This window comes from Arachis stenosperma, chromosome 2 (assembly GCF_014773155.1).
Source record: "Arachis stenosperma cultivar V10309 chromosome 2, arast.V10309.gnm1.PFL2, whole genome shotgun sequence".
In the NCBI taxonomy this organism is placed as follows: domain Eukaryota; kingdom Viridiplantae; phylum Streptophyta; class Magnoliopsida; order Fabales; family Fabaceae; genus Arachis; species Arachis stenosperma.
Genome location: NC_080378.1, coordinates 11,915,030 through 11,940,615, shown reverse-complemented (window position 1 = coordinate 11,940,615; position 25,586 = coordinate 11,915,030). Strand labels below are relative to the sequence as shown.

The window sequence follows — 25,586 nt, the reverse complement described above, 5'->3', positions numbered from 1 at the left end:
GGTTGAATCGAGACCAGCGCGTTGCGTTCGACACAATAACAAATGCAGTTAGTCGTGACGCTGGTGGTTTTTTCTTTGTCTGTGGATATGGTGGAACTGGTAAAACCTTTCTATGGAATACACTGTCTGCTTCAATAAGGTCGAAGGGTGATATTGTCCTCAACGTTGCATCCAGTGGCATTGCAGCTCTGTTGTTGCCTAATGGACGAACTGCTCATTCACGCTTTAAGGTTCCGCTCAGTGTTAACCAGGACTCTATTTGTAATATAAGGCAAGGCACACCCTTCACGCGTCTTATTTCATCTGCAAAATTAGTTATATGGGATGAGGCACCTATGTTAAATAAATTTTGCTTCGAAGCGCTCGACAAATGCCTTAAGGATGTTCTTCATTTTGATCGTGGATATAATCCTCATGCTCCATTTGGTGGGAAAATTGTTATTCTAGGAGGTGATTTCCGTCAGATATTGCCTGTGATTCCTCGTGGTTCCCGGAAAGAGATCGTTCATTCGTGTATTAATGCTTCGAACCTGTGGCAATCTTGCCAAGTGTTGCAGTTAACTGAAAACATGAGGCTGTCCCATGGTTCACGAGATATCCACGGTGTACAATTAAAGGAATTTGCTACATGGTTGCTTCAAATTGGTGACGGGTTAATCGGAGATAGCACTGATGGCGAATCAGTAATTAGAATACCCGACAACTTGCTGCTTAATATTGAGTCTCCATATCTGCATGATTTGGTGTTGTTCGTTTATCCTGACATCTTACTCTATTCTTCTAGCGTGGATTATTTTAAGGGTAGGAGTATATTAGCACCAACACTTGATGTTGTAACTGAAGTAAACAATCATGTGATGTCTTTGATCCCTAGCAACGAGAGGGTTTAGTTGAGCTCTGATACACTAATTAATGAAGATGGTCACCTGGAATCTGAATTATACACAATGAGCACCGAGTCATTGAATGCGCTAAATTGTTCAGGAATTCCCCAACACCGGTTAGTTCTTAAAATCGGTGTTCCTGTGATGCTTCTTCGCAATATTGACCATTCCAATGGACTATGCAATGGTACACGAATGCAGGTTAGACGTCTTGGTGACCACATCATTGAGTGCGTCATCTTAGCAGGTCGTAATACTGGTGAAGTTGTCTTTATTCCCAGGATGAACATGTCACCTAATAATGATACATTACCAATCGGGTTTACTCGACGCCAGTTTCGGGTTGCTCTTTGCTTTGCGATGACCATAAACAAGTCCCAAGGTCAAACGCTGTCAACAGTTGGCGTCTATCTTCCGAGGCCTGTTTTTACTCATGGTCAGCTTTATGTTGCGCTTTCTCGGGTCAGCATGCATTTTGGACTGAAGATTTTATCTGTTGATTCTAACGGCAAAGTTTCAGATCATACTATTAATGTTGTCTACAGAGAAGTTTTTACTGGGTTGCTACCTATCATTCTCCCTTGATCGATTTACCTCTCATGTGCTCCTTTTGTAATCTTTTCGATAAGCAGCTCTTTTAACTCTTAAAGAAGAAATAAAAAAATTAACTCTTAATAAATTACATATTAAATATTATTATTTATATAATATATAATTATATATCTATATAATCAATTATTTTTAAAGGAAAAGTCTAGGAGGCCAGCAATTTTATTAAATTTTGGTCGGCATGTAACTAGTAGAGAACGGTGAGTCATTGGATGAAATCTCACACCAATCCCCACCATTAAATCATCATTGATGACTATTTGATGCTGCCAATCACAAACGTTGCTGGCCCCTAATATTGTTCATTTTAAAATAATTTAATTCGTATTCTTATTGAATAATATTTATTTAAAATTATAATTTTAATGCTCGTGCTTGGCACGCGAGATAAAACTAGTTTTCTCTTAAATTTAAGATTAATTTGTTTTCTTAATCTTATTATTCACATTGTTCAGCAGTATTATTGTCTACTTATACTTTTTTTTAATTAAATTATTAAGAGTGCAATAAAAAACTAATTCGTCGCACATGGAAGCTACCATTTTAAATGTTTTTTTTGTTTCAGTATCACTTTTTTGGATTTGAAAGAGAGTGAAAATATCAAGAGAATATAAGCAAACCCACCCAAACCCGTAATTTCTTTCCTCTTTCAACTCTTCTTATTGTCTCCAAATAGTTTTCTCATCTCCCGTTTCTTCTTGCGTGGTTTTGCATCTTCTTATTGAGACAAAGTAATGATCATCATTGATTGGGATTCATTGTTTGATCATTTAATTTAATGATTTGTTTCAAGGTTTTAATTAGATTTTCACTTTCTCAAGGATTCACCTCCTCATATCTGATTCAATTATTCTCCTACTCAACTCACTTCAATCATTCTCCTACTTAATTGGTACTCTCCCTTGTTATTTTTTTATTTTATTTTATTTAGTTACCTACCTACATCTTTTCGCTTATAGTTTATGCATGTTCAGTTATGTTCTTTTTCCAGCAAAACTTAATTCTTCTTGTCTTACTGGTTATTACAATTTTTGTTCAAGAACAGAATTAAAAAAAAGGATTAATGTTTCTCTTACGTCGGTTTCTTGATTTGGTTTTGGATTTGTAGAATTTTCTTAATTTGACTGCACAGATTTTCATGTGAATTAAGTTCTAGACCTTAGAAGTTGCATAAAGTAAAGTATTTTTGTTGTGAGAAATGGAAACGGTTAATCTAGATCTTATTCAATTTATGTATAATGTTGTTCATTGTGAGGGTTGGAATATTCAATGTGGAGTTGGTTTCGTCACAGTGTTCTAATTGATATTCCGTAATTATATATATGCTTGAACTGAACTAATGGCATAGATATGAGTGTTGCTTAGTTGGTGGGAAATCATTGTAGAAACTTGTTAGTGATCTAGTTTTACTTCTTTAACAGGGATTGATTGGCTATGTATTACTTATGATGTATCAATCAGCCTCAGCTTGTCGCAGCTCTGCTTTTTCACTTGAGTGGTTTTGGCTATAGGAAAGTAATCTTTGATGATACAGTAATATTTACTAGTTTCTACAATTTTCGGATTGTTAACTGTTTCTTGGACTACCTCTCTTATTTTGTGTTACCATTTCAAAAAAATATATATATTTTATTTTCTTGTTAACCTTTTATGGAATGAGAGCGTTTGTTTTGGGGGCTTATGCAATGGTCTTTTATATCACTATGTTCTGAGATGTTTGTGGTAACTTGTTCTATTTAAAGATGTTATATGGAATAAGACAAAAGTAAATATATGGTAGATGTGTTTTTTTTTTCTCTTTAAAAGGTTTGAACATTGATCACTAATATGTTTAAATAGTGCTAAAAATAAATAATTATCTAATGTAAAGAAATTGTGAAACTCATGTACCTGTAGCGATTTATGTGTGTTTTGGTTGGTAAAAGTTTCTTCATAAATTTTTGCTGCGCCTTAGGCTTATTGACTATAACCTGTAAAACCTGTAAAATTTTTCTTCATAAATTTTAAAGTTTGAAGCATTGGGTTTTTGTCAAAGGTTAGGTAGATAACTTTAATTAACAATCCCATTGCGTTTGTATTATTTATAATAAATACTATTTTAATATTAATATTTTTTAATAATTAAATACATATTTTTTATTAATTAAAAAATAATTTAAATATAAAATTAATTAATAACAACCATTTTTTACAAATATTAAGAATATTTAACGTATAAATAATAGTTTTCATGCCTTAAAATATTGCATCATAAAAACATTTCTTTCAGCTCTTGCTTGCTTTCACAATTTATTTGTTGACAATAGTAGCAATATTTAATTATTATAAAACTTAATGTTTCTTATTCTTTTTCTAAATCATGTTTACTTCAAATTGTTTTATTCGAACCAATGATAGTTTTAACAAAGTCGTTTTCTAGCTTTTGGACAAATCTCAAACACATCTTCCTTATCTCTCCAAATGATAATATGTCAATGAATAATTGAAATAAAATTTTTGATGATTAATCTGTGTTGATTATTTTGGTCATAATTTTCTCTTAAAGGAAAACAAAATTAGATTTTTTTTTTTGCAAATTACAATTTACATATATCTGTATATATATCTCTAAGACTACAATAATTATAGAATTTGTTTTATTCATTTAAAATATATATGCTTTTTGGAAACATTATTGGAGATCGGAAGCCACACTTCCTGAGGAGTTTATGACTATTTTTTTTAGTTTGTTACTTAGATTTTTTTTTATTAGTAATAATATAAGTTTAATTATAATTAATTTTATAATAAAAATACATAAGATGTAACTATCTAATAATAAAAAACTTTTTTTAAAAAATGTTATGAAACTAAAACCTAAAAAATGTTTATTAGGTAATTACACTTTATGTACTTCTACTACAAAATTAATTACAATTGAACTTAATTATTGCAGCTGTATATTCACTCAACATTTTCGATAGTTAGTGGCAGTTCTAAAACCAAATAGCTAAAGTTGAAATAATCGCTGCTAAACAGTTGCGACGGCTAAGTAATTGCTTTAAAATAAGTTGTAGGCAAATAGTTAGCAACGGTTTCTGTTAACCGCCACAAAATCAGCATTTAGTTTTACGGTGTTTATACCTGTCCGCTATAGTTAAAAACATAAATGCCTTTCATTTTAGCAGCGGTCAATATCACATAATTACAAAAGATTCCATTCGTCTTGCGGCGGCTAACATTCAGAACATCGGGGGCCCAGAATAAATATTTAGACCTCTCATTAGTAGTACAGAGATCAAAGAAGACCACTTTCAGTATAGTTAAAGAGAAAGTTAAATAAAAATATAGGGTTAGAAACACAGACTCCTAACACCAGCAGATAGGAAGATTTTAATAAAAGCAGTGGGTGAGGCTATCCCCACATACTCTTTATCTTGTTTTCGGTTTACAGACACTCTCTTAAAACAGATCCATGGGGTTCTTCAATAGTTTTGGTGGGGCCAAAAGGGGGCACAGAAGAAGATGGTGTGAATAAGTTGGGAGACGATGAAACGACCGAAAAGAGAAAGGGGTTTGGGCTTTAAAGTTCTTAGAGCTCAAAACCTAGCGTTACTAGCTATGCAGTGTTGGAAAGTCACAAGTCAACCAAATACTTTACTGTCTAAAATACTAAAAGGCAAGTATTTTAGGTACTGTAATATAATAAGTGCTGAGGTAGGAACGTTATCGTCATGGGGTTGGTGGGGCATCTTAGAGGAACACACTGTGCTAGAGAAAGGCCTGGTCTGGAGCATTGAAACTTGTTTAGTGGTCAGAGTTTTCCATGATCCATGGTTGCCTTCACTATACCCGTTTCGACCTCCTCCTCCCCACGAGTTGGAAACTGACCATTAGAGCCCAAAAATCGTATGGGTGAAGGACCTCATCCTGCCAAATGGGACATGGAATAGTAAATTGATAAATCAAAAATTCTCAGCAGATAGTAGCCAAAGGATCCAAGCCATTGTAATCTCAGATGAAGCGAATAAACTTAAGTGGCTCCACACTAAGAACGGTAATTTCGAAGTGAGCTCAGGTTACATAATAGCATACCAGTTTTAACACCCCCAATTGATCTCTGTCCAAGTCTGCTACAACATCATAAAACTTGGTGCACACTCTAGAAGTTGTCCCTGCTACCAAAAGTCAAGATATTTGTCTGGAGATGCCTCCATGAAAAGCTCCTCATCTTGGACATCGTTCACTGCTGCATACTGAGTGTCAATCCAACCTACAAAAGATGTGGTGGAGAAATAGAATCAATCAACAAGGGCCTCTTTCTCTATGACAAAGTGCAAGAAGTTTGGAGGAAAAGTCCCTTACCGTTGATCCCCTCTGTCTTTGGACCTTCAACCTTTTGGCACCTATGGAAGGAGAAGATGAACGGGTATATGAGATAGCAAAATGGCTTATGGAAGCTAGTTATGTTGGTGATCTTAAGCTGAAATATGTGAAAGGCTAGGAATCAATTTGTCTTCGAGCAAGAAGAAATAGTAGTAGAGCTCACGGTGAACACCTCTCTGAAGTTGATAGAAGAATTAAAGGTTAATCCCTAATTAAGTGTTACCTTTTTCTTTCATATTTTTTCTCTTTCTTTTATTTTCAGTATATTATTTTGTCTTTACTCATTGAGTGAGACAGTATGGGAGATCTCTGCTTATTTTTGTCCTAGATAAGGACAAAATTGTATTTTCTTTATTTTTACCTTTATTTTTAAAAGATAAAAAAGATTGACTATTTTTAATGTATTCGTTCAACTAAAACTTCATTCCATTGTTAAGACGAGATTAACATAAACAATTATAATGTTGAAAAGGTTTAAATAGAGATTGCAAGAAATAATCAATCAAAAATGGACATTTATAAAGATGATAATAAGAAAAAGAGTAATTCTTCGCATACAAGCGATTAAGGCTTGTAAGCCTTACAAGTTCAATTAAAACTAACGCTCAAAACACGCTTCCAACCATTCTTCTTCCTCTTCGTCTTCTCCTTCTTCTTTTCTTTCGTTTCTTGCCTTCTCTTTCTCCTTCTTCTTCTTCTTCTTCTTGCTGCACGTTCTTCTTCCTCTTACTCTTCTTCTTCTCCTTTTCTTTCGTTTCTGCACGTTCTTCTTCATCGTCTTCCTCTTCTTCTTCATTTACGTTCTTTTCTCTCTGTTTTATCTTTTTTTTTTTTCGATTTTTCATGGTGAAATCGTTTTTGAAGAAGAAGAAGCAGTAGAAGATGAGGAGGAGAAAGAGAAAGAGTTCTGAATTATGCATAAGATGTATTTTAACGAATTTTGGGTGTATTTCTTTAAATTCTTTGGGTGTATTTTCTGTAATCCTTTGGGTGTATTTTCTATAATCGTTTGGGTGAATTCCTGTAACCATTTGGGTGTATTTCTGTAATCCTTTGGGTGTATTTCTGTAATCATTTTGGATGTACTTCTGTAATCGTTTGGGTGTATTTCTGAAGTTCCATTATCTTCAAAAGGATTACAGAAATACACCCAAAGGATTACGAAAAATACACCCAAAGTATTTAAGAAATACACCCAAAATTCGTTGCATAATTCAGAACTCTTTCTCTTTCTCCTCATCTTTTGCTGCTTCTTCTTCTTCAAAACGATTTCAAAGCTTGATTTTAGAAACCATGAAAATCGAAAAAAAAAAACGAAGAAGAAGAAGAAGAAGAAGAAGAAGAAGAAGAAGAAGAAGAAGAAGAAGAAGAAGAAGAAGAAGAACTGTTCTGAGTGTAGCGCTTTGAAAACAGGAAACGTTGAATAACGCATTAAAAGGCCTAGTAACTTGTAAGACTTGTAAGTCAAAAAGACTTGTATGTGTAGCACTCCTCATAATAAAAAAGTTGCTACTATAAAATGTTTCATATTAGATCATATGTGGTAGGATGATATCCATTGTATAATCAATTTCACAAGTCCAATATATGAGATTCTTTGAATTTATGACACAAACTCTCCGATTCTTTACTTAGTATATGATATGTGTGATACTATGATTAAGAAATTGAAAAAAGTTATCAATAGACATGAAAATAATGAGAAAGATAAACATTCAGGTAATTCACTTAAACAAATAGAATGGAATGTAATATTAATTGTGAATGTCCTAAAACCAAACAATTTATATGCATATTCGATTTTCATCTTTACTCAATGTAAATCGAAGCTATTAAGCTCGATTTAAGGACATTTCATGTAAATTGAATGAAATATATTTGATTTACATGAAGCAGTAGTAAATCAAATGAAATAGATTTGATTTAGGACAATAATAGTAAATTAGAGTGAATAGATTTGATTTATTAGCGGAGTAGTATTGATGAGATTCAACCATGATAAATCGAATGAAGATGTTTTGATTTAGTAGATTTGATGTCCATGGTAAATCGAATACATCAACTTCAACTTAAACAATGTGTGACCCAAAGTGAGTTTATATTAATTAATAGCTATTTAAATTTGATATTATCTAATTATAAATTTATAATTATTATGTTAGTATACAATATGTATGTGTTTTATTTTATTTAGGTATTATAGTCCATAGTGACCTCAAAGAGCTCCAAATAAAGTTGTCATCATCAAGATAAAGAAACTTTTATAAACAAAAACAAGTATTTAATAATATATTTTCCTAATTCTCAGTATAGGAAGAAGGTTTTTTGAGTACTCTAAGCTTTTTATATTTAGAAAAATATTTTTTAATTTTGAGCAGTTAAATGTGAATTGGACTCACAATTTTAGTGGTCGAATCATGAATCTTTTATCCTATTTTTTTAAATGATCACATCTAAACTTTTTATTCAACCTGGCTTTTCATTATACTCTGAAAGAAATTAGAGTGTATATTCGTTTATCTATTTCAAAAAGAAAAACAAATTAAATCATTCAAGAATTAAAGATTTAGTATATTTATCTATTACAATTATAATTATAACATAATATGTTACTAATTTGATAATTAAAATATATTTCGTATGTCATTTTCTTACTATATTGAGTTATTGACTGTAACTAAAACCAAAATTTTTTTCTTTTAAATTAGAGAGTTTTCTCCCTTCTATTCTCTCCCTCTTTATCTCTCTTTCTCTCTGCTCTTATTTTACTTTTTTTTTCTATGCAAAATATTTAAGATGAAAATATAAAGAATTTAGAGAGAAAAAATTCTAAATACAAAAAGTAGATAGGGGTGAGCTAAAAAAGTGAAAGAATTCTGCTCATTTCTATTGTTAACAACACATATACATAGATATAGAAGATTTTCTCCTTCTTTACCATAGAATCCGCCACAAAACATAGTCCCGTCTAAGAAAAAATCACATTTTAAACTATGTTCTGTTTATACATGATGAAAAATGAGGAAGAATAAAAAGACTGACCTCAAATGTTTTATTAAGAGCATAAGGGATTTCAAGTGCAGCTACATACATAAGATCACAGGTCAGGTTGGTTCTGATTTATAATAAAATTAGAATCGAATCAATTGAATTGTAATTGATTTGGTTTGGTTTGAATTTACGTTGGTTCTGATTTATGATAAAATTAGAACCGAACCAATTGAATTGTAATTGATTTGGTTGGGTTTGAATTTACGTTTTTTTTGTAAATGTACCCAAATCAAATTAAATCAATTAAGAACAGATTGGTTCGGTTCGAGTAATTGAGTGGCTGATGAAACAAAAATTCATAAAAAAACGACATTTTTATCTTAAAAATTCGGAAAGTACAATAAACATGTAAAATCAATAGAAATAATCCAAACATGTTAAATACTAAATATATTAAAAACTAAACACATTAAAATCTAAACATATACACTAAAGACATTAAAATTCAAATATATTAAACACTAAACATATTAAAATCCAAACATGTTAAATACCAAATACATTAAAAGTTAGATATAAAGAGAAACTCAAAATTATTAAAAGGCATATATATATATTTATTTATTTTTATTTTTTTGTTTAATTAATATATAGTCGGATCAACGGATTAATTCAAATTTCGCATCTATTATACGAACTAATTATTAAAATGAATCATTGATTGATTTGGTTGGATTCAGATTCGAATTGATAATGAGTACTCGCTATCCGTAGTCACTCTTACTTTATAGAGGAAACAACTCACCCCTCCAAGTAGAGGAAACAGTTCACATGTAAAACACTAAGATTATGGTCAAATTGGTAAAAAACATAAATGATAAATTAGAATAAAGAATTTTATAAGTATAATCGATGATAAACTCTTAAAATTTGACTATTGAAATTATCTTAAAAAATAAAAGCATGATAACAAAATTTAGATTGGATATATATTTTTTATTTAATTAATTGAATTTGTTAGTTCTGTTACCATTTATACATAAATAGATATCAATTTGAATAAAAGAAGTTTGATTTGATCATATAAAAAATTGGATAGACAGAAAATCAGAAAAATTTTGATGAAAATGAAAAATAATTAATGAAAATAAGTTGTAATTTACTTCTTTGATTATTTGTAATTAATTTTTTCCATCTTTTGGAAAAATGAATAAAAGAGAACATGTCATCTCACTCAATAAAATATGAATTTGCTTCTACAATCAAAATATGTTACTATCCAACTAATATTGAACTACTTAATTAGTTGTTAGTACATTAAAATTTGTTAGAAATATAAATAAGAGTATGAGTCATTATATTAAGTACAAAAAATTAATAAATTGATATTAAACTTAGCTCAATTTAAAGTTTCTCTTCATAATTCAAAGAGGAGGGCTAACATTGGTGCTTTCATGGCAGAAGGAACTCATAATAAATTGATATTAAACTTAGTTCAATTTAAAGTTTCTCTCCCTAAGTCAGAGGGGGCTAACATTGGTGCTTTCATGGTAGAAGGAACTCAAGTCAGGTATACCCTCCCTATGTTCAACGGAATTAACGGCTATAGATGGTCCATCCTAGCCGGATAATTTTGGGGCGCTAGAGGCACTCCGGAGGCACAAAGATTATTATAAGTTTCCAGTGCTTTGACATGGTTTCGACTATGGAGTTACCGAAATCTACATGCAGCTTGAGATTCATTCGGCTTTTCTCCATCAATTCCAACCAGATATGCGCCCAATTTTGTCAGAAATTCGTTGGAACCAAGTAGAAGACTGGGAGATTAAGTGGGAAGTGATTAAAGCTACACCTAGACTCCTACTACAGCAACAGCAACAAATGGATCAAGAAGCAACCGAAATCGATGCAAATTCAGATTCAACAAGCAATTCAGGGACTACTCCAACAGCAGATCACAAATTCAATTTCACAAGATCAGTTCACAACTCAAGTCCATAATATGAAATTGATGAAGAAGAAAAGTCAGATTTCAATTTTGAATTTCAACTATAACAGCAACAAGAAGAATCAACGGAAATTGCACATAAGAAGGATTTCAAAATTCAAATCCAGAAATTCAATAAAAAATAACTCTAAATCCCAAAAAAAACACATACGTTCAGAAACAATTGCAAAGAAAGTGCAGATCGCAACAATACTGGGGAGATCAGAACAACGTTCAAAGATTCGAGCAGAACCGCTTTTATCATGGGGTCTTCAGCAGTGGCGTTCGGTGGTGGTGACATTGATGACGATGACAGGAGTAGCGCGAGTTCGGCGCCTTTGCTGTGGGAAAGGCAATTGCGTGACGGAAGATTGGTGCTAGTGGTTTTGAATTTCAATTTATGCACCCAAATCTTACATGGTTTAGACACCAAAAAAGTCTTACATGGTTTTGAAGATTGGTGTTCGATAAAACTCCTCAATAAATATGAATTTTCTTCTACAATCATAATAGTACAATTTATTTGTTATTTTAATCAGAACATAGTTCCCATGAAGCATTTGATATGACCAATTCAACAATTCTGATTACTTTTTCTGGTATACAAGAACACCCAAAATAAATTGAAAATAAATGGTTCTCTTCAAATCTTCATTCTTCAACTACTTGGCTTCTTGCTGCTTCCTCTTGATTCATCATCTTACTCCGCGCTTCAACTATATGGTCTCTTCAACTTTCTTTCTTGGATCGACTTATTTGTGGAGCTATTCATAATTTCTATCCTTTTTGCTATCAATGAAATGGTTTTGGCAAAGATAACATTGTCCATTTGTCTTCCATCCTCTGAATATGTCTCCAATTTTCGGAATATAAAGTTTACTTTCCATGTTCTGTTACCTGTTGAATCATTTCAACTAGAGACAAATATCCAGCTTTCCAATGGCTTCATTGAATGAAACAACATTCAAGTCCTACATCAAAAGCACGAGGCATGTGATGAGGCAAGATGCCTGGCATTGAAGTCCTACATCGGCGAAGATGTGTGTAAAAAGCCTGCAACAAGCTTATAAAATGGAAGGCACTACAACAATTTCAAAATACTTACCTGGATGGGGTCAATGGGTGATCATAAAGGCCCATGGCCTAGGTTGGTGACTTCCATTGCACTAAGGAAGGGTGCCAGTCTAAGGTCTACCCAAGTGGTGGAGCCTACATCATAATTTGTGGTAGTGGGGGCCTGCGTTCGCGCGGCCCCTGTCCAATTTTAGTACAAACATTATCCAACTGAAGGTGGTAGTTGTCTCTGTTAGGGTTAAAATATTTGAAATGTATTGCCATCAAACCCTTGTTTGTACCTTATGTAGTTGCATAGGTTGTACCAGATATTGTTGCTTTATTACAGGCCCACACACCTGACCCAAAAAAAGGGTGGTAATTAATTATAATATATTGTATTATTTTATGTTAAGATTTATTAAAATGGTAATGTTAGAAATACAATATTTAATTCAATATTTGGTCAGTCAGAGATAATTAAACTTATTTGTTAAAAATAATTTGATATTTGTGTTAGTTCAATAACTTATTTACTAAAGACATAAAAGACAATTTAATTTGTGTTAGTTCAATATGAACAAAAATATTAGAAATTATTGAACTTAAAAGAGTTTCTATCTGCGTAATTATATATTTATTATATCAAATTATATAATTATTTTAATAATAATTAATAAATATTAAATAAAATAATTTTAGACTATTTAAAATGGTTTTTTTAAATATTATTATTTAAATGATATTGTGTAAAAATGATTTTTTTTTCCCGGAATACACTTAAAATAATTCCATATATATTAATATAAGTGCTATATCTCTTAGGTCAATTATAGCGTATAGAACCAAGTTGGTGCAGAGATAGAGATTCTATCTGTGCGTAACTTTTTTGCTGATACCTGGCAATATTCCAGTAAGAAAGGGAGCAATTTACAGGCGCGTGTGCCCGGACTTGGGGTGTATTATATAGGTAAGGAGGTCAAAATTTATCGATTGAACCTGCCAAAAAAGATTGTTATTGATTTATAAGAGAATAAAAATGATAATTAAAGATGTTTTAAATTATATTTTATGTTTAATTAATTATAAATTTAAAGATGTTTAATTATATATTTTAGACATTGTTTATTTTGTTTTGAATTATGTTGATTTTATTATTTTATTTTAAAAAATTTGGTTCATGATTATGTTTATTATATATTTATAATTATAAAGACTTTAATATTTGTGAATTTGAAAATTATAATATTTTTATCTTAAGAAATTATATATTTATTAAAATATTTGTGAAATTATATATATTGTTTAATATTTAATGGTTTATAAAAAAAAAATTTGGCTGGCTTGGTCTGCTAACCTGCAGCCCGCCGTTAGGTGGGGTGACGGAGAAATTTAGAACCGCCTCACTAGGCGACAGCAGAGCGGGCCAGTCTGTCAGATGGCAGGTTTTTGGCGAGGCGGGACGATTTTTTTGTTTGTCATCCCTAATTATAAGAGTGACAACATGCACCCTATTCGCAGGTATCCAATCTGACCCAAGCCAATTTGCAGCGGATAAGGTAGGGTGCGGGTAAGATTCTCATGCGGGTCGGGTAAGGTGCGGGTTGAACTTCAACCCTACCTGATTAACCCCGCACCTTATATATGTATATGTTATATACATATATAAAAATATGTTTCAAATAGATGTTAAACCAAAGAGCTCTCATTAAATGCAAAAAACTTAGTCACTAAAAGAAGATCATTAATTGATAATTATATATATATATATATTACATAAAAATCAATTTTATTTTAAATTATCATCAAGTTATATAATAATATTGTATATTTTCGGTAATTTGCGGATAGAGTTAGAATTGGATATTCTCAATCTGCAAATATGATAGGATTGAGTTTATATAAAAATTTTAACCTATAAATTAGATTAGAGTTAAATTCACACCCTATTCTAGCCTATTCATTATCACTCTTGGTGTATTAGTGATGGAGTTGCAGTCCTGGTTTTTTTTGGGTTAGTGAATTGGACAACTCCCAATTCTAGATATCCTAATGGATTGGATAATCTCTAATTCTAAGTACACAATATACTCACATACTCTTCACACATTTATCACATTTTTTTTCACAAATACGACTCTAGACCTTAATGATCAGGAGAGGGGGGGGGGGGGGGGTTGAACTACCACCTGAGCTAAGGCTCTTCGGCGCAGCCCTGGTTTAAAATGGAGTTATTGCAGCTGGGCTCCATATTACGCAGGAACACTGAGGCAATGGGCTGTGATGTTTGAAGCGGTTTTCGTCGTCTCCCATAAAAAAAAAAAAAATTAGAATTGATTTGGATAATTGATTAAAGTTGATCTGAACGTTTTTGGTCAAGAGAGTTATCTCCTCCTAAAAAAATAATTCAATAGGTGCAAGGGAAAAATTCTTTTTCCCAAATATATGTTTAAGTCGTTAACTGTAAATTGAATAATTCCTTAATTAAGTTGGTCTATAATGACACTAACGGTGAGTACTACGTTAAGTATTCAATATTTATCACTTAATAATAATATATGAAAAGGGGTAAAAAGAAGAAAATTTGTTGCACACGTGACAATTATTTTTTACAAAAAGATGAATAATGCAGACAAAGATAAAGTATACATTACAATAGTTGTAGGAGTATGAATGTTATTTAATAGAAAAATATTTAAAAATATTCAGAATTTATTGTTTTTAGTTATTTTTTTAATTATTAACTTAATTTTTTAGTTTAGTAATTTAATAATATAATTTTAATTTATACTTCTAAATATTGATGATTAATTAATGATAAAATAATAAATATTTATGACTTTCTAGTATTTTTTTTATTTAACCACTTGTAAAGTTAAGTGAAAAAAAAATCGCTTGTAGAGTGTTATGGACCGCTCTAAGCCCAGTCCACCTACTCGCCGGGTCGGAGCAGCACTTCCGATCCAAACCTAAACCAACAATAAGAAACCCTGACGGGTCGGCTTTTGGATACCCGACCCGGGCAGCATACGGCCACACTTCTTGTGCGGACCAAACCCCCACCTAGCTAAAACGGTCGAGGCGGAGTCATCGGAACCGGACCCGAATCTCCGACCCGACGGTTAGGACTGCCAACGCTTCTCTATGTGAGCAGGAATAGCACAAAGTATCCTGGACAGTGGGCCAGGTCACTTTTAGGCCCACCCAACACGGTATATAAGGGGAGAGGTCAGCATTCCTCCCAAGGTACACATCATGTTACCTAATTTGGCTACCAACTCGTACGGACACTGACTTGCTCGTCGGAGTGTCCTTGCAGGTGGCCGCCCCCTTCCCGCTCCACACGCTTCCTCTGACGTCATCGACATCCGAATCCTCGCTCCACGTCAATCCAGGGTCTCACCCGTTCTCCCGTGTCTAAGCACCCGACCTATCCAGGACCCGAAGTCTCCAGGTGACGAACATTAGCGCCGTCTGTGGGGAACCCTATAGACATGGAGCGACTCCCCACGTCAGAGGAGCTTCGCGAAGGTGGCGGGGCTCGCCTGAGCCGGGCAAGTTCGACGGCCCGCACCGCCAAACGCCCCCGCTCCTCTGTTCAGCCCGACAAATAAATTTACACCAAGACCCCCGAAAGGCGTCCTTTCGGAGGAACAGGAGCCGATAGCGCCAAGATTATGCAGGCACAGAGTACAAAACTTAGAGCGAGAGCTAGCAGCGAGAAGCCAACCCCACAGAGACGCCAGTTGCTCCCGCAGCGAAGCCAGCCGATCTCGCAAGCAAACCCGATCTCCCCCCCCGAGGACGCGAAAGCCAGGAAGGGAGTCCAACGAAGCGTGATAAGACATACACGCAAGCGACCTCCCAACCCCACCAGAACAAGTCCGAAGGGCGGGGGGAATCCCAGAAGGGGAAAGCCAAGAGACGGCAAGAACCCATCATCATGGGATCCACCCCTTTCCATCCCTCAATCCTCAAGGTCCAGCTCCCGAAGAACTTCGATAAGCCAACGGACATGAGTTATGACGGGACCAAAGACCTTCAGGAACACCTCACCGCCTTTGAAGCAAGAATGAATTTAGAAGGGGTAGGCGACGCAATGAGATGTCGGGCATTCCCTGTAACGCTAGCCGGCCCAGCGATTCGGTGGTTTAACGCCCTCTCGCAAGAGTCCGTCACGGCTTTTGCAGATATCTCCCAAAGCTTCCAAGCCCGGTTCACAACACGCATAGCTAAGGCCAAACACCCGATCAACTTGTTAGGAGTCACCCAGAAACCTGGGGAACCGACCAGGAAGTTCTTGGACAGGTTCAATGACGAATGCTTGAAAATTGACGGTCTCGCGAACTCGGTCGCCAGTCTCTGCGTAACAAACGGCTTGCTAAATGAGGATTTCAGGAAACACCTCACGACCAAGCCTGTGTGGACCATGCAGGAAATCCAGAGCGTCGCCAAGGAATACATCAATGATGAGGAAGTAAGTCACGTCGTAGCAGCCAACAAACGACCGCCCCTTAACCCACCACCTCGGCAAACCCCCCAGGTCGACAGATATAAGGAGTCCCCCAGGGACGGAACTTCAGCCTCCACGAGTGGGAAGGTTCACAAACTACACGCCACTCACGGTGCCCATAGTAGAAGTCTACCAACAAATTGCGGACAAAGGAATCCTATCCAGACCTAGACCCCCGAAAGAGAGAACGGGTGGCAACAAAAACCTTTATTGTGACTACCACAAGGGGTTTGGTCACAAAACACAAGACTGCTTCGACCTCAGGGATGCCTTGGAACAAGCCATCAGAGAAGGAAAACTGAGCGAATTCTCCCGGCTCATCAGAGAGCCGAGGAGGCGGGAAAGAGAGAGCTTTGAGGAAGACCGGAGCCGAACTGTCAAGCCAAGGCAAGAACCCCCAAGGGATGTCACTAACCCCCCGACTTTTGTGGTCAACATCATAATCGGACGGGACAGCCCCCCCAAATCTGAGTCGACAGCAAGAAGAGACTTCCGGGTGCTCTCCATATCGACAGATGGCCTTGCCATATGCAAAAGGCACCCCACAATATCCTTTGGCCCAGAAGATAAATGGTTCAATGACCTCCCCGAAAATCCCCCCATGGTAGTTACAGCCATGGTCGGGACAGGGCTGGTTAGGCGCATCCTCGTCGACACAAGAGCAGACTCTAATATCCTATTCAGAAATGTCTTCGACGCCATGGGACTCAAGGAATCCAACCTCAAAAACCACAAATACGGGGTCATGGGACTAGGTGACAACTATATCAAATTTGACGGGACGATCTCTCTCCCAATCAGCCTGAGAACTGGTGACACCAGGAAATCGGTTATGGCAAACTTCGTAGTCCTTAGAGACTCCACCGCTTATAACATCATCCTAGCGAGGAAAACTATTAATGAATTCTCAACTGTGATATGCACCAAGTTCTTAATAATGAAGTTCATAACGGACAAGGGAACAGTCGGTTCCATAAGGGGAGACCTAGAGACAGCAGTCGCCTGCGACAGCACCAGTCTCTCCTTAAAAAAAGAATCTAAGAAGGCAGCTGGTATTTTCCTAGCAGACCTGGATGTTAGGGTGGAGGACAAACTAAGACCTGAACCAGAAGGAGACATGGAAAAGTTTCAAATAGGAAAGTTGGTAGTTCAATTCACTTTCATAAACAGGAACCTACCCCATGAACTCAAGGGCCCCCTCATAGAGATCGTAAGGGCAAACAGCGACCTCTTCGTATGGACCCCATCAGACATGCCGGGATTAGATCCCGAGGTCATGTCTCACTGGCTGGCCATAAAACCCGAGGCCAAACCGATAGCCCAGTGGTGAAGGAAGATGTCGCAAGAAAGAGCAGAAAAAGTCGCCAAACAAACAGCAGGACTGCTTGAAGCAGGGTTCATCAAGGAACTCGAGTACTCAACGTGGTTGTCCAATGTCGTCCTAGTAAAAAAAGCCACTGGAAAATGGAGGATGTGCATCGACTACTCCGACCTGAACAAAGCATGTCCAAAAGACTCCTTTCCCCTCCCAAACATTGACACCCTAGTTGACTCGGCAGCGGGGTACCGTTTCCTCAGTTTCATGGATGCCTATTTCGGCTACAACCAAATCCCGATACATCGACCTGACGAAGACAAAACAACATTCATAACACCCGGGGGCACCTATTGCTACAAGGTAATGCCCTTCGGACTGAAGAACGCAGGAGCCACCTACCAAAGGCTAATGAGCAAAGTCTTCCATGACCTCATCGGCAAAACGGTAGAGGTGTATGTTGACGACATCCTGGTAAAACCCGCAGAGCCAAGCAAGTTGATGGACGACCTCCAGGCTGTCTTCAAAGTACTAAGAAAATTCAACATGAGACTTAATCCGCTTAAATGCGCATTCGCCATGGAAGCAGAGAAATTCCTGGGGTTCATGATCACACAAAGAGGGGTAGAAGCCAACCCAGACAAGTGCAAAGCCGTCCTCAAAATGGCAAGCCCAGGATGCATCAAAGATGTGCAGCGACTCACCAGGAAACTCACGGCACTATCTTGGTTCCTCGGGGCCTCAGCTGAAAGGGCCATCCCATTCTTCAACCTAATGAAGAAAGGAATCACCTTCAAATGGACCCCGGAATGTGAAGAAGCGTTCGGCCATTTCAAGAGGATACTCTCGGAACCTCCCGTACTTAGCAAACCCAGAGAGGGTGAACCCCTATACCTGTACCTGGCCGTGACAACGCAAGCAATGGCGGCAGTCTTAGTACGGGAGGAGGACAAGACCCAGCGGCCAATATACTTCATCAGCAAAATACTTCAAGGGGCAGAGATGAGATACACCAAGTTGGAAAAGCTAGCCTACGCCCTACTAATCTCATTCAGAAGGCTAAAACAATACTTCCAAGGGCACACAGTCATTCTGAGAACTGACCAAGCCATCCGACAAGTTCTCCAGAAACCCGACTTGGCAGGGAGAATGATGACGTGGGCAATAGAGCTGTCCCAATACGATCTGCGATACGAGCCAAGACAAGCAATCAAAGCCCAAGCTATGGCAGACTTCCTTGTAGAAGTCACAGGGGAAACTCCCGACACACCGGACACACGGTGGAAGCTCCACGTTGACGGAGCATCCAACCAAACGTTCGGAGGCGCCGGAATCATCCTCGAAAACTCAGTAGGAATAGCCTACGAGCAATCCATCAAGTTTGAGTTCCCGGTCTCTAATAACCAGGCCGAATACGAAGCACTGATAGGAGGATTAATACTAGCCAAAGAAGTCAGAGCATCAAAAGTTGAAGTCAGCAGTGACTCCCAAGTCGTCACCTTCCAAGTAAACGGCAACTACCAAGCCAGGGACGCGCTGCTACAGAAATACTTAGAAAAGGTGAAAGAACTATGCAAAAGCTTCGAAGAAGTCACAATCTATCACATCCCAAGAGAGAGAAACGCCCGAGCCGACCTCCTTTCCAAGCTTGCGAGCACCAAACCCGGAACAGGGAACAGATCCCTAATCCAAGGGCTGGCGACGGAACCTGCAATCGTCATGTGCACAACCCAGGCACCAAACCCACCCTCATGGATAGACCCCATATCCCGATATTTGGAGCATGCGAAAATTCCCCCAAATGAGAAGGAAGCACAAGCTATTAAAAGGGAAGCCCCCAAATATACAATCATACAAGGCCAGTTGTACAAACAAGGACTTCACCAACTTCTACTCAAATGTCTGCACCCTAACTAGACGGACTATGTCTTAAGAGAAGTCCACGAAGGATGCTGTGGCCACCACATCGGGGGGAGATCCTTAGAAAAAAAGATCATCCGGGTAGGATAATACTGGCCCACAATGATGTTGGACGCCCAAGAGTTCGTGAAAAAATGCAAAAAGTGTCAAGAAAATGCCAACTTCCACAAAGCACCTCCCGAGGAGCTCAGCCTAATGATGGCTCCCTAACCTTTCGCCCAATGGGGAGTCGACCTCTTTAGGCCATTCCCCCCAGGGCCAGGGCAAGTGAAGTACTTAATAGTAGCCATATATTATTACACCAAATGGGTAGAAGCAGAGACACTAGCCAGCATATCTGTAGCAAATTGTCAAAAAATTTTCTGGAGGTAAGTTATCACGAGGTTTAGGATCTCGGAGTCCGTCATATCGGATAACGGAACACAGTTCACCGACAAAAAGTTCAAGGAGTTCCTCTCAGGACTAGGAATTAAGCAAAAGTTCTCCTCCGTCGAATACCCTCAAAGCAACGGGCAAGTGGAAGCAGCCAACAAAGTCATTCTCAAATGGCTGAAGAAACGACTCGAAGGAAAAAAAAGGCTCATGTGCAGACGAGTTAGCATCAATCTTATGGTCCTACAGAACCTCCCCCCAGTCATCTACCGGTAAAACCCCCTTCCGACTCACATACGGGATCGATGCAGTCATCCCAATCGAGATAGGGGAGCCAAGCCCGAGGCTACTTTTAGGAGGAGGAAGCGAAGAAGTTGAGAAAGACCTAATCGATGAAACAAGGCAAATGGCGCACCTAACAGAGGCATTAATCAAGCAAAGGATAGCCCTAAGATACAACGGCAGAGTCATAAAAAGGAACCTCGGGGAAGGCGACCTGGTCTTACGACGAAACGACATAGGGCCACCGACCCCAGGAGAAGGCAAATTGGTTGCGAATTGGGAAGGACCCTACAGGGTAAAGGAAGTCCTCGGCAAAGGCGCATACAAGCTAGAAAAACTAGACGGAAAGGAGGTCCCAAGAACATGGAACATGGCAAACCTAAAAAGGTTATACTCGTAAGGGAAGTGACGGAGCGGTCCGACAACACGACCACATCCGCCTCAACCCCTTTAAGTTTCTTTCCCATTTTACGCATATGTACATATTGCATCCTTATTATGTTTTAAAGTTTCACATGAATATACACAATGAACTTTGTTTTTTCAAGATTTCCGAAGCAGCATAATGACAATAAACGAACGGTCGACCTAATGGAAGCTCAGGACTGATCACCCTGACAACCAAAGGGACCCGAGTTTAAGAACCAACAAGGCAAAATATATACATAGGAAAAATAGCCAAGAGAAAAGCCACGACGGCCCGGATAAATGAAAACAACAAACAAAAACAAGGCCGCGACGGCCCGAGCAAGCGAGAAAGCGTTAACAAAATCATTCATAAAAAGGAAAATGTTCATTACAAGCAAAGGCGCCTATACAGGCCTAGACACCAAAAACATAAACTACAAAGCAAGAAATAGGAGAAACCACCACCTCAAGGCTTCAAGAGATCAACGATCTTCCCGTCCTCAACAGTCTTGAGGGCACCCACCTGAGTAAGATCAAGGTCGGGAGCAAGCACAGCCACCTGAAGCTTAATCCCCTCTTCGGTCAGCTTCATTGCCTTCCGAGGTCCATGTGCATGCTCCTTATTCTTCTTCTTCAAAACAACCATCTCCTTGCAGGCGGCCTCCGCCGAGCTCTCTGCCAACTTAAGTTTTTCCTCCAGCTCCTCCACCCTTTTCTTAGCCTCGACAGTCTCACCGCGAGAAGTGTTCAGATCCTTCATCAAAGCAATATCCCGCTCCATCAACCTACTCGCTTCCTCAGCGTACTCTTTGGACTTCTCTTCCAACTCAGATAACTTCTTCTTCAAAGACTCCTCTCAAGTTCTCGAGTCCATCAAATCTTTCTAGAAATCCCGAAGCTTCACCTCCATAGCGTGATAATTCCCCAAGACGGGCTCCACCTTCTTGGCAATGGCAGCTGCTCGGAGAAGGCTGCGATAAATCCACCTCGCTTGCCCAGAAAGGTCAGCTTCATGGAAGAACTCTTCCATGCCAGGGAGCAGCTAAGATTCAATAAAACCCCCAGCATCGAAGTTTTTCTCCATGACCGAAAGCGCCTTCCCGGAGTCCCGTTTCCTCTTTTTTGAATTGTCAGCGGCTTGCAAGTAATCACCAAACCCCAAATCATCGTTAAGAATCTCCTCTTCCTCCACACTCAGCTTCCCCGGGGGGTTCACAACAGAGGTTTCAGCCTTAGCGGGCCGACCTTGGTCAACCACGGCGGCCGGACCAATGCCCTCCCCAACAACCTCATGGTCCTGGCTCGCCGAAGGGGTCGCCAACGAGTCTTCTCCACCTTCCTCACTCCCTTGAATAAGGCTCATCAAGTCGGCCAAAGTTTTCTTCCCGCCAGCCATAGAAACTGAAAAAAGCAAAGGAAAAGGTATAAGCAATAGGAAAACGAAGGCAAAAGAAATAAAAAGTAAAAAACTCACCAACATAAGACCGACCGGCCTCCCGATCCCCCATAACCATATGGGGGTTAAGGTTTCTCTCGCCAAAAATTGCCAACAAGATGTCAGCAATATTATGATCCTCCGGACTCAGTCCATCATAAGAAATCTTAATCAAGTAATCGAATCCCGCTCCGAAACTCCAGTACGTCGGGATCCGTCTATCCCCCTCAAGGGTTAACCAGAAGGGCTGATGACCTTCAATGGGCCTAACCTTAAAGACGGTGGACTTGAAGCCATGATAAGAATCCTCGAAGAGGCCAAAAATCCTGCGACCTTGTTGGGCCCTAAAGGACATGTACCCCTTTTTTTGCCTTCTGGCGAGAAGGGTTTGTGAGGAGGAAAAGATAGAGGAAGACATTTACAGAGGTTGGAAGCTCCAGATATTCGCAGACCATCTCGAAACAGCGGATGGCAGCCCAACTGTTCGGATGCAATTGCGATGGAGCGACATCCCAGCGGTTAAGCAAACCATGACAAAATGGGTGAAGAGCAGTCGAACCCCTAAAGTCGTGAATATGGGTTCATACACCCACATCCAATCAGCAACTCGGGGGGCCATCAAGTTTTTTTGGCATACGCGCTCCCGAGCAGCAGGAACATAAGCCTGGTAGAGCGCCTCCTCGAGACCACCCCCACATAAGAGCCCTGCCTGGCGCAATTTTTGAAGACCCTCCTTCATAACCTGGGAGGGGGTATCCCTCACGTCGGAGGACACCCAAGCGTAGTGATCGATGAAGTTGGCCAGCGGTCGCTGAGCCGGGCTCGGAAGAATAGGACGCTCGGCCATACCTACAGCGGGGGCACCACTCAGTCAGAACAGAAGATCGGGAACCCACACAAAGCAAAAGCAAAACTAAGGTCCCTCAAAACACCACTTTCAAATAACCCTACACTAACCCAGAACATGAAAGCCCCCAGCAAAACCCAGTGGCGCCCCCTCTAAAAAGAAAAAAAAGCAAGAACAAAACCCAAGTGTGCACACAAAGAAAATGCACGAAACACACAAAATCAAGGAAAGCAACTAAAAAGGATAGAAAACTGTAAAAAAGATGTACCAGAAATGAAGAATCTCAAAAAGTATCAGCAACAAAGAAGAGTCCAAGCAAGAGCAGGAGTACTCAAAGTAGGAGGAGGATTGAAAGCAGCAGGAGGAAAAAGAAGGAAACAGCAACGGCGCAGGAAAACAAAAGAGAGAAAATGGGACTGTGAAGGGCTTGCAAAACGAAAATAGGGAGAGAAATGTAACCGTCGAAGAAAGAGCGCCAAAGGGCAGGGGCATACCTGTCTTTTCACAAACTTTGAAATGATGGGGCATTTAATGCCCCGCACGGAAGCTAAGGAGACAGCACCAAGGATGAGGCAACCACGCATGCAAAACACGAAACGCCATCAGCGGACTCCCGAGGAGAACGACACGCCCTTTCTCGGCGAGTAGCGTAAACGCGCCTAGCCACGAGCTCCAAAATGTCGAGGCTAACGCGTTAGGGGCACTGTTACGGACCGCTCTAGGCCCAGTCCACCTACGCGCCGGGTCGGAGCAGCACCTCTGACCCAGACCTAAACCAACAATAAGGGAACCCGACGGGTCGGCTCTCGGATACCCGACCCGGGCAGCATACGGCCACACTTCCTGTGCGGACCAAACCCCACCTAGCTAAAACGGTCGGGTCAGAGTCATCGGAACCGGACCCGAATCCCCAACCCGACGGTTAGGACTGCCAACGCTTCCCCATGTGAGCAGGAATAGCACAAAGTATCCTGGACAGTGGGCCAGGTCACCTTTAGGCCCACCCAGCACGATATATAAGGGGAGAGGTCAGCACTCCCCCCAAGATACACATCATGTTACCTAATTTGGCTACCAATTCGTACGGACACTGACTTGCTCGTCGGAGTGTCCTTGCAGGTGGTCGCCCCCTCCCTGCTCCACACGCTTCCTCTGACGTCATCGACATCCGAATCCTCGCTCCACGTCAATCCAGGGTCTCACCCGTTCTCCCGTGTCTAAGTACCCGACCTATCCAGGACCCGAAGTCTCCAGGTGACGAACATAAAGCAATGGAATCACTAGTTGTAAATATTGTCTTATATCATCTTGTTTTATCCATATATATTATTTGTCGCATGTATTTTATATATATAATGGTTAATATTGTTAAGAATAATAATAACATTCTATTAATTTAATTATTAAATATATCTGAAAATTGACATATTTTTAATTGTTTATTTACTTATTTAACTATTTTTTTATTGATCTTTAAATATTTTTAATAGTATTTTTGATATTTTAGTTTTCACACTGGTAGATACATTAAAATAACTAAAAAAGACGAACAAAGAATAATTCTATCACTATAAGGAGAGTCTCATTATGTAAAGCTTATGTAGTGTGAATGACTCTTGGGTTGAAATTAAGTTGAAAAATTTCTTCTTACTTTTTTTTGTAATTAAGTGAAAGAAAAAAATTATTTAAATTTGATTTTTGTATAAATTTCATGAAATTAATTTATTTAATTGAGAATTTATTTCTTATCCATTGTTATTGTGGAAAATCAAAATTTAACATTTAGTATCATTTAAAGAATTATAAAAAATAATTAAATTTTCATCATAAACAAATAGAAGTAAATATTATTAGCAAAAAGGAAAAGAAAAGATGCAAAATTTATTTAGATGGCTTTTAGGCTGTATTTAGAAGGAAAATTGAGCCTAAGAAACAGAAACTAAAAAATTAAGACTAAATATTAGTCTCTATATTATGTTTGGTGTAAAGTTTAAATGATTATGTCTTAATATTCTATTTGGTTTAAGATAAATATAAAAATAAAATAAGAATATTTACTAAAAAATTATTAATTATTAAAAAAAATATTGTTAAAGTTTTACTATTCATCCCCAAAAATTTTAGTCCTTTGTATTTTTTACCCAATACATTGCTAGTCCTACAATTATTATTTAGAGCTTAATTTAGAATTGTAATTATTGTTAGTTATTTTTAGAAATTTATGATACCTTTAACTAATTATGTAGATATTTATTTATAAAAATGTATTTAAAAAAGCCTAAAAAAACTTAGTCTCTGTTAAAAAGATTTTTTGGTAAACCTCCACTAGAATTTTATATTACTATGAAATTGTTATTAAACAAAAAAAGTGTTGAACAAAACTTTCAAAACTCTAGAATAAAAGTATTCAATTTTTTTGTTTGGTAATTTAGTATTCAAATTTTTACATAAGATCACTCAAATGTGTTTTTTCGTTTGTTTTTCAATGGCCGAAGACTAAAATCCTAATAAAAACATAAGACACAAATAGATTACACTTGCCTAATTGTCTTTGGTGGGAAAAGTATTTTCCGGACCTTGATGGACAATATAAAAATATTCCAAA

General features: G+C 37.9%; 2 protein-coding genes and 1 non-coding gene across 3 annotated transcripts; all 3 read left to right on the top strand.

Annotated features, from left to right (window-relative positions):
• Positions 1 to 947: 947 nt before the first annotated feature.
• Positions 948 to 1,469, top strand: LOC130962562 (uncharacterized). The gene has a single exon (XM_057888761.1). It carries the CDS (start codon positions 948 to 950, stop codon positions 1,467 to 1,469), a length of 522 nt encoding a protein of 173 aa, XP_057744744.1.
• A 10,464-nt stretch (positions 1,470 to 11,933) lies between these two features.
• On the top strand, positions 11,934 to 12,093 carry LOC130964958 (U1 spliceosomal RNA). Its single transcript, XR_009081020.1, has one exon. It is a non-coding gene; the product is annotated as a U1 spliceosomal RNA (small nuclear RNA).
• A 3,811-nt stretch (positions 12,094 to 15,904) lies between these two features.
• LOC130962561 (uncharacterized) lies at positions 15,905 to 17,732 on the top strand. Its single transcript, XM_057888760.1, has 2 exons — positions 15,905 to 16,366; positions 16,473 to 17,732. The coding sequence occupies exons 1-2, from the start codon at positions 15,905 to 15,907 to the stop codon at positions 17,730 to 17,732; spliced, it is 1,722 nt and encodes a 573-aa protein (XP_057744743.1).
• Positions 17,733 to 25,586: the final 7,854 nt, after the last annotated feature.

Excerpts from the sequence above, each read along its gene's own strand:
- LOC130962561 (XM_057888760.1), top strand. The coding sequence starts at position 15,905 with ATGAGTTATGACGGGACCAAAGACCTTCAGGAACACCTCACCGCCTTT. Across the intron at positions 16,367-16,472 it reads AATACATCAATGATGAGGAA|CCTCCACGAGTGGGAAGGTT; the intron begins GTAAGTCACGTC and ends ACGGAACTTCAG.
- LOC130962562 (XM_057888761.1), top strand. The coding sequence starts at position 948 with ATGAGCACCGAGTCATTGAATGCGCTAAATTGTTCAGGAATTCCCCAA.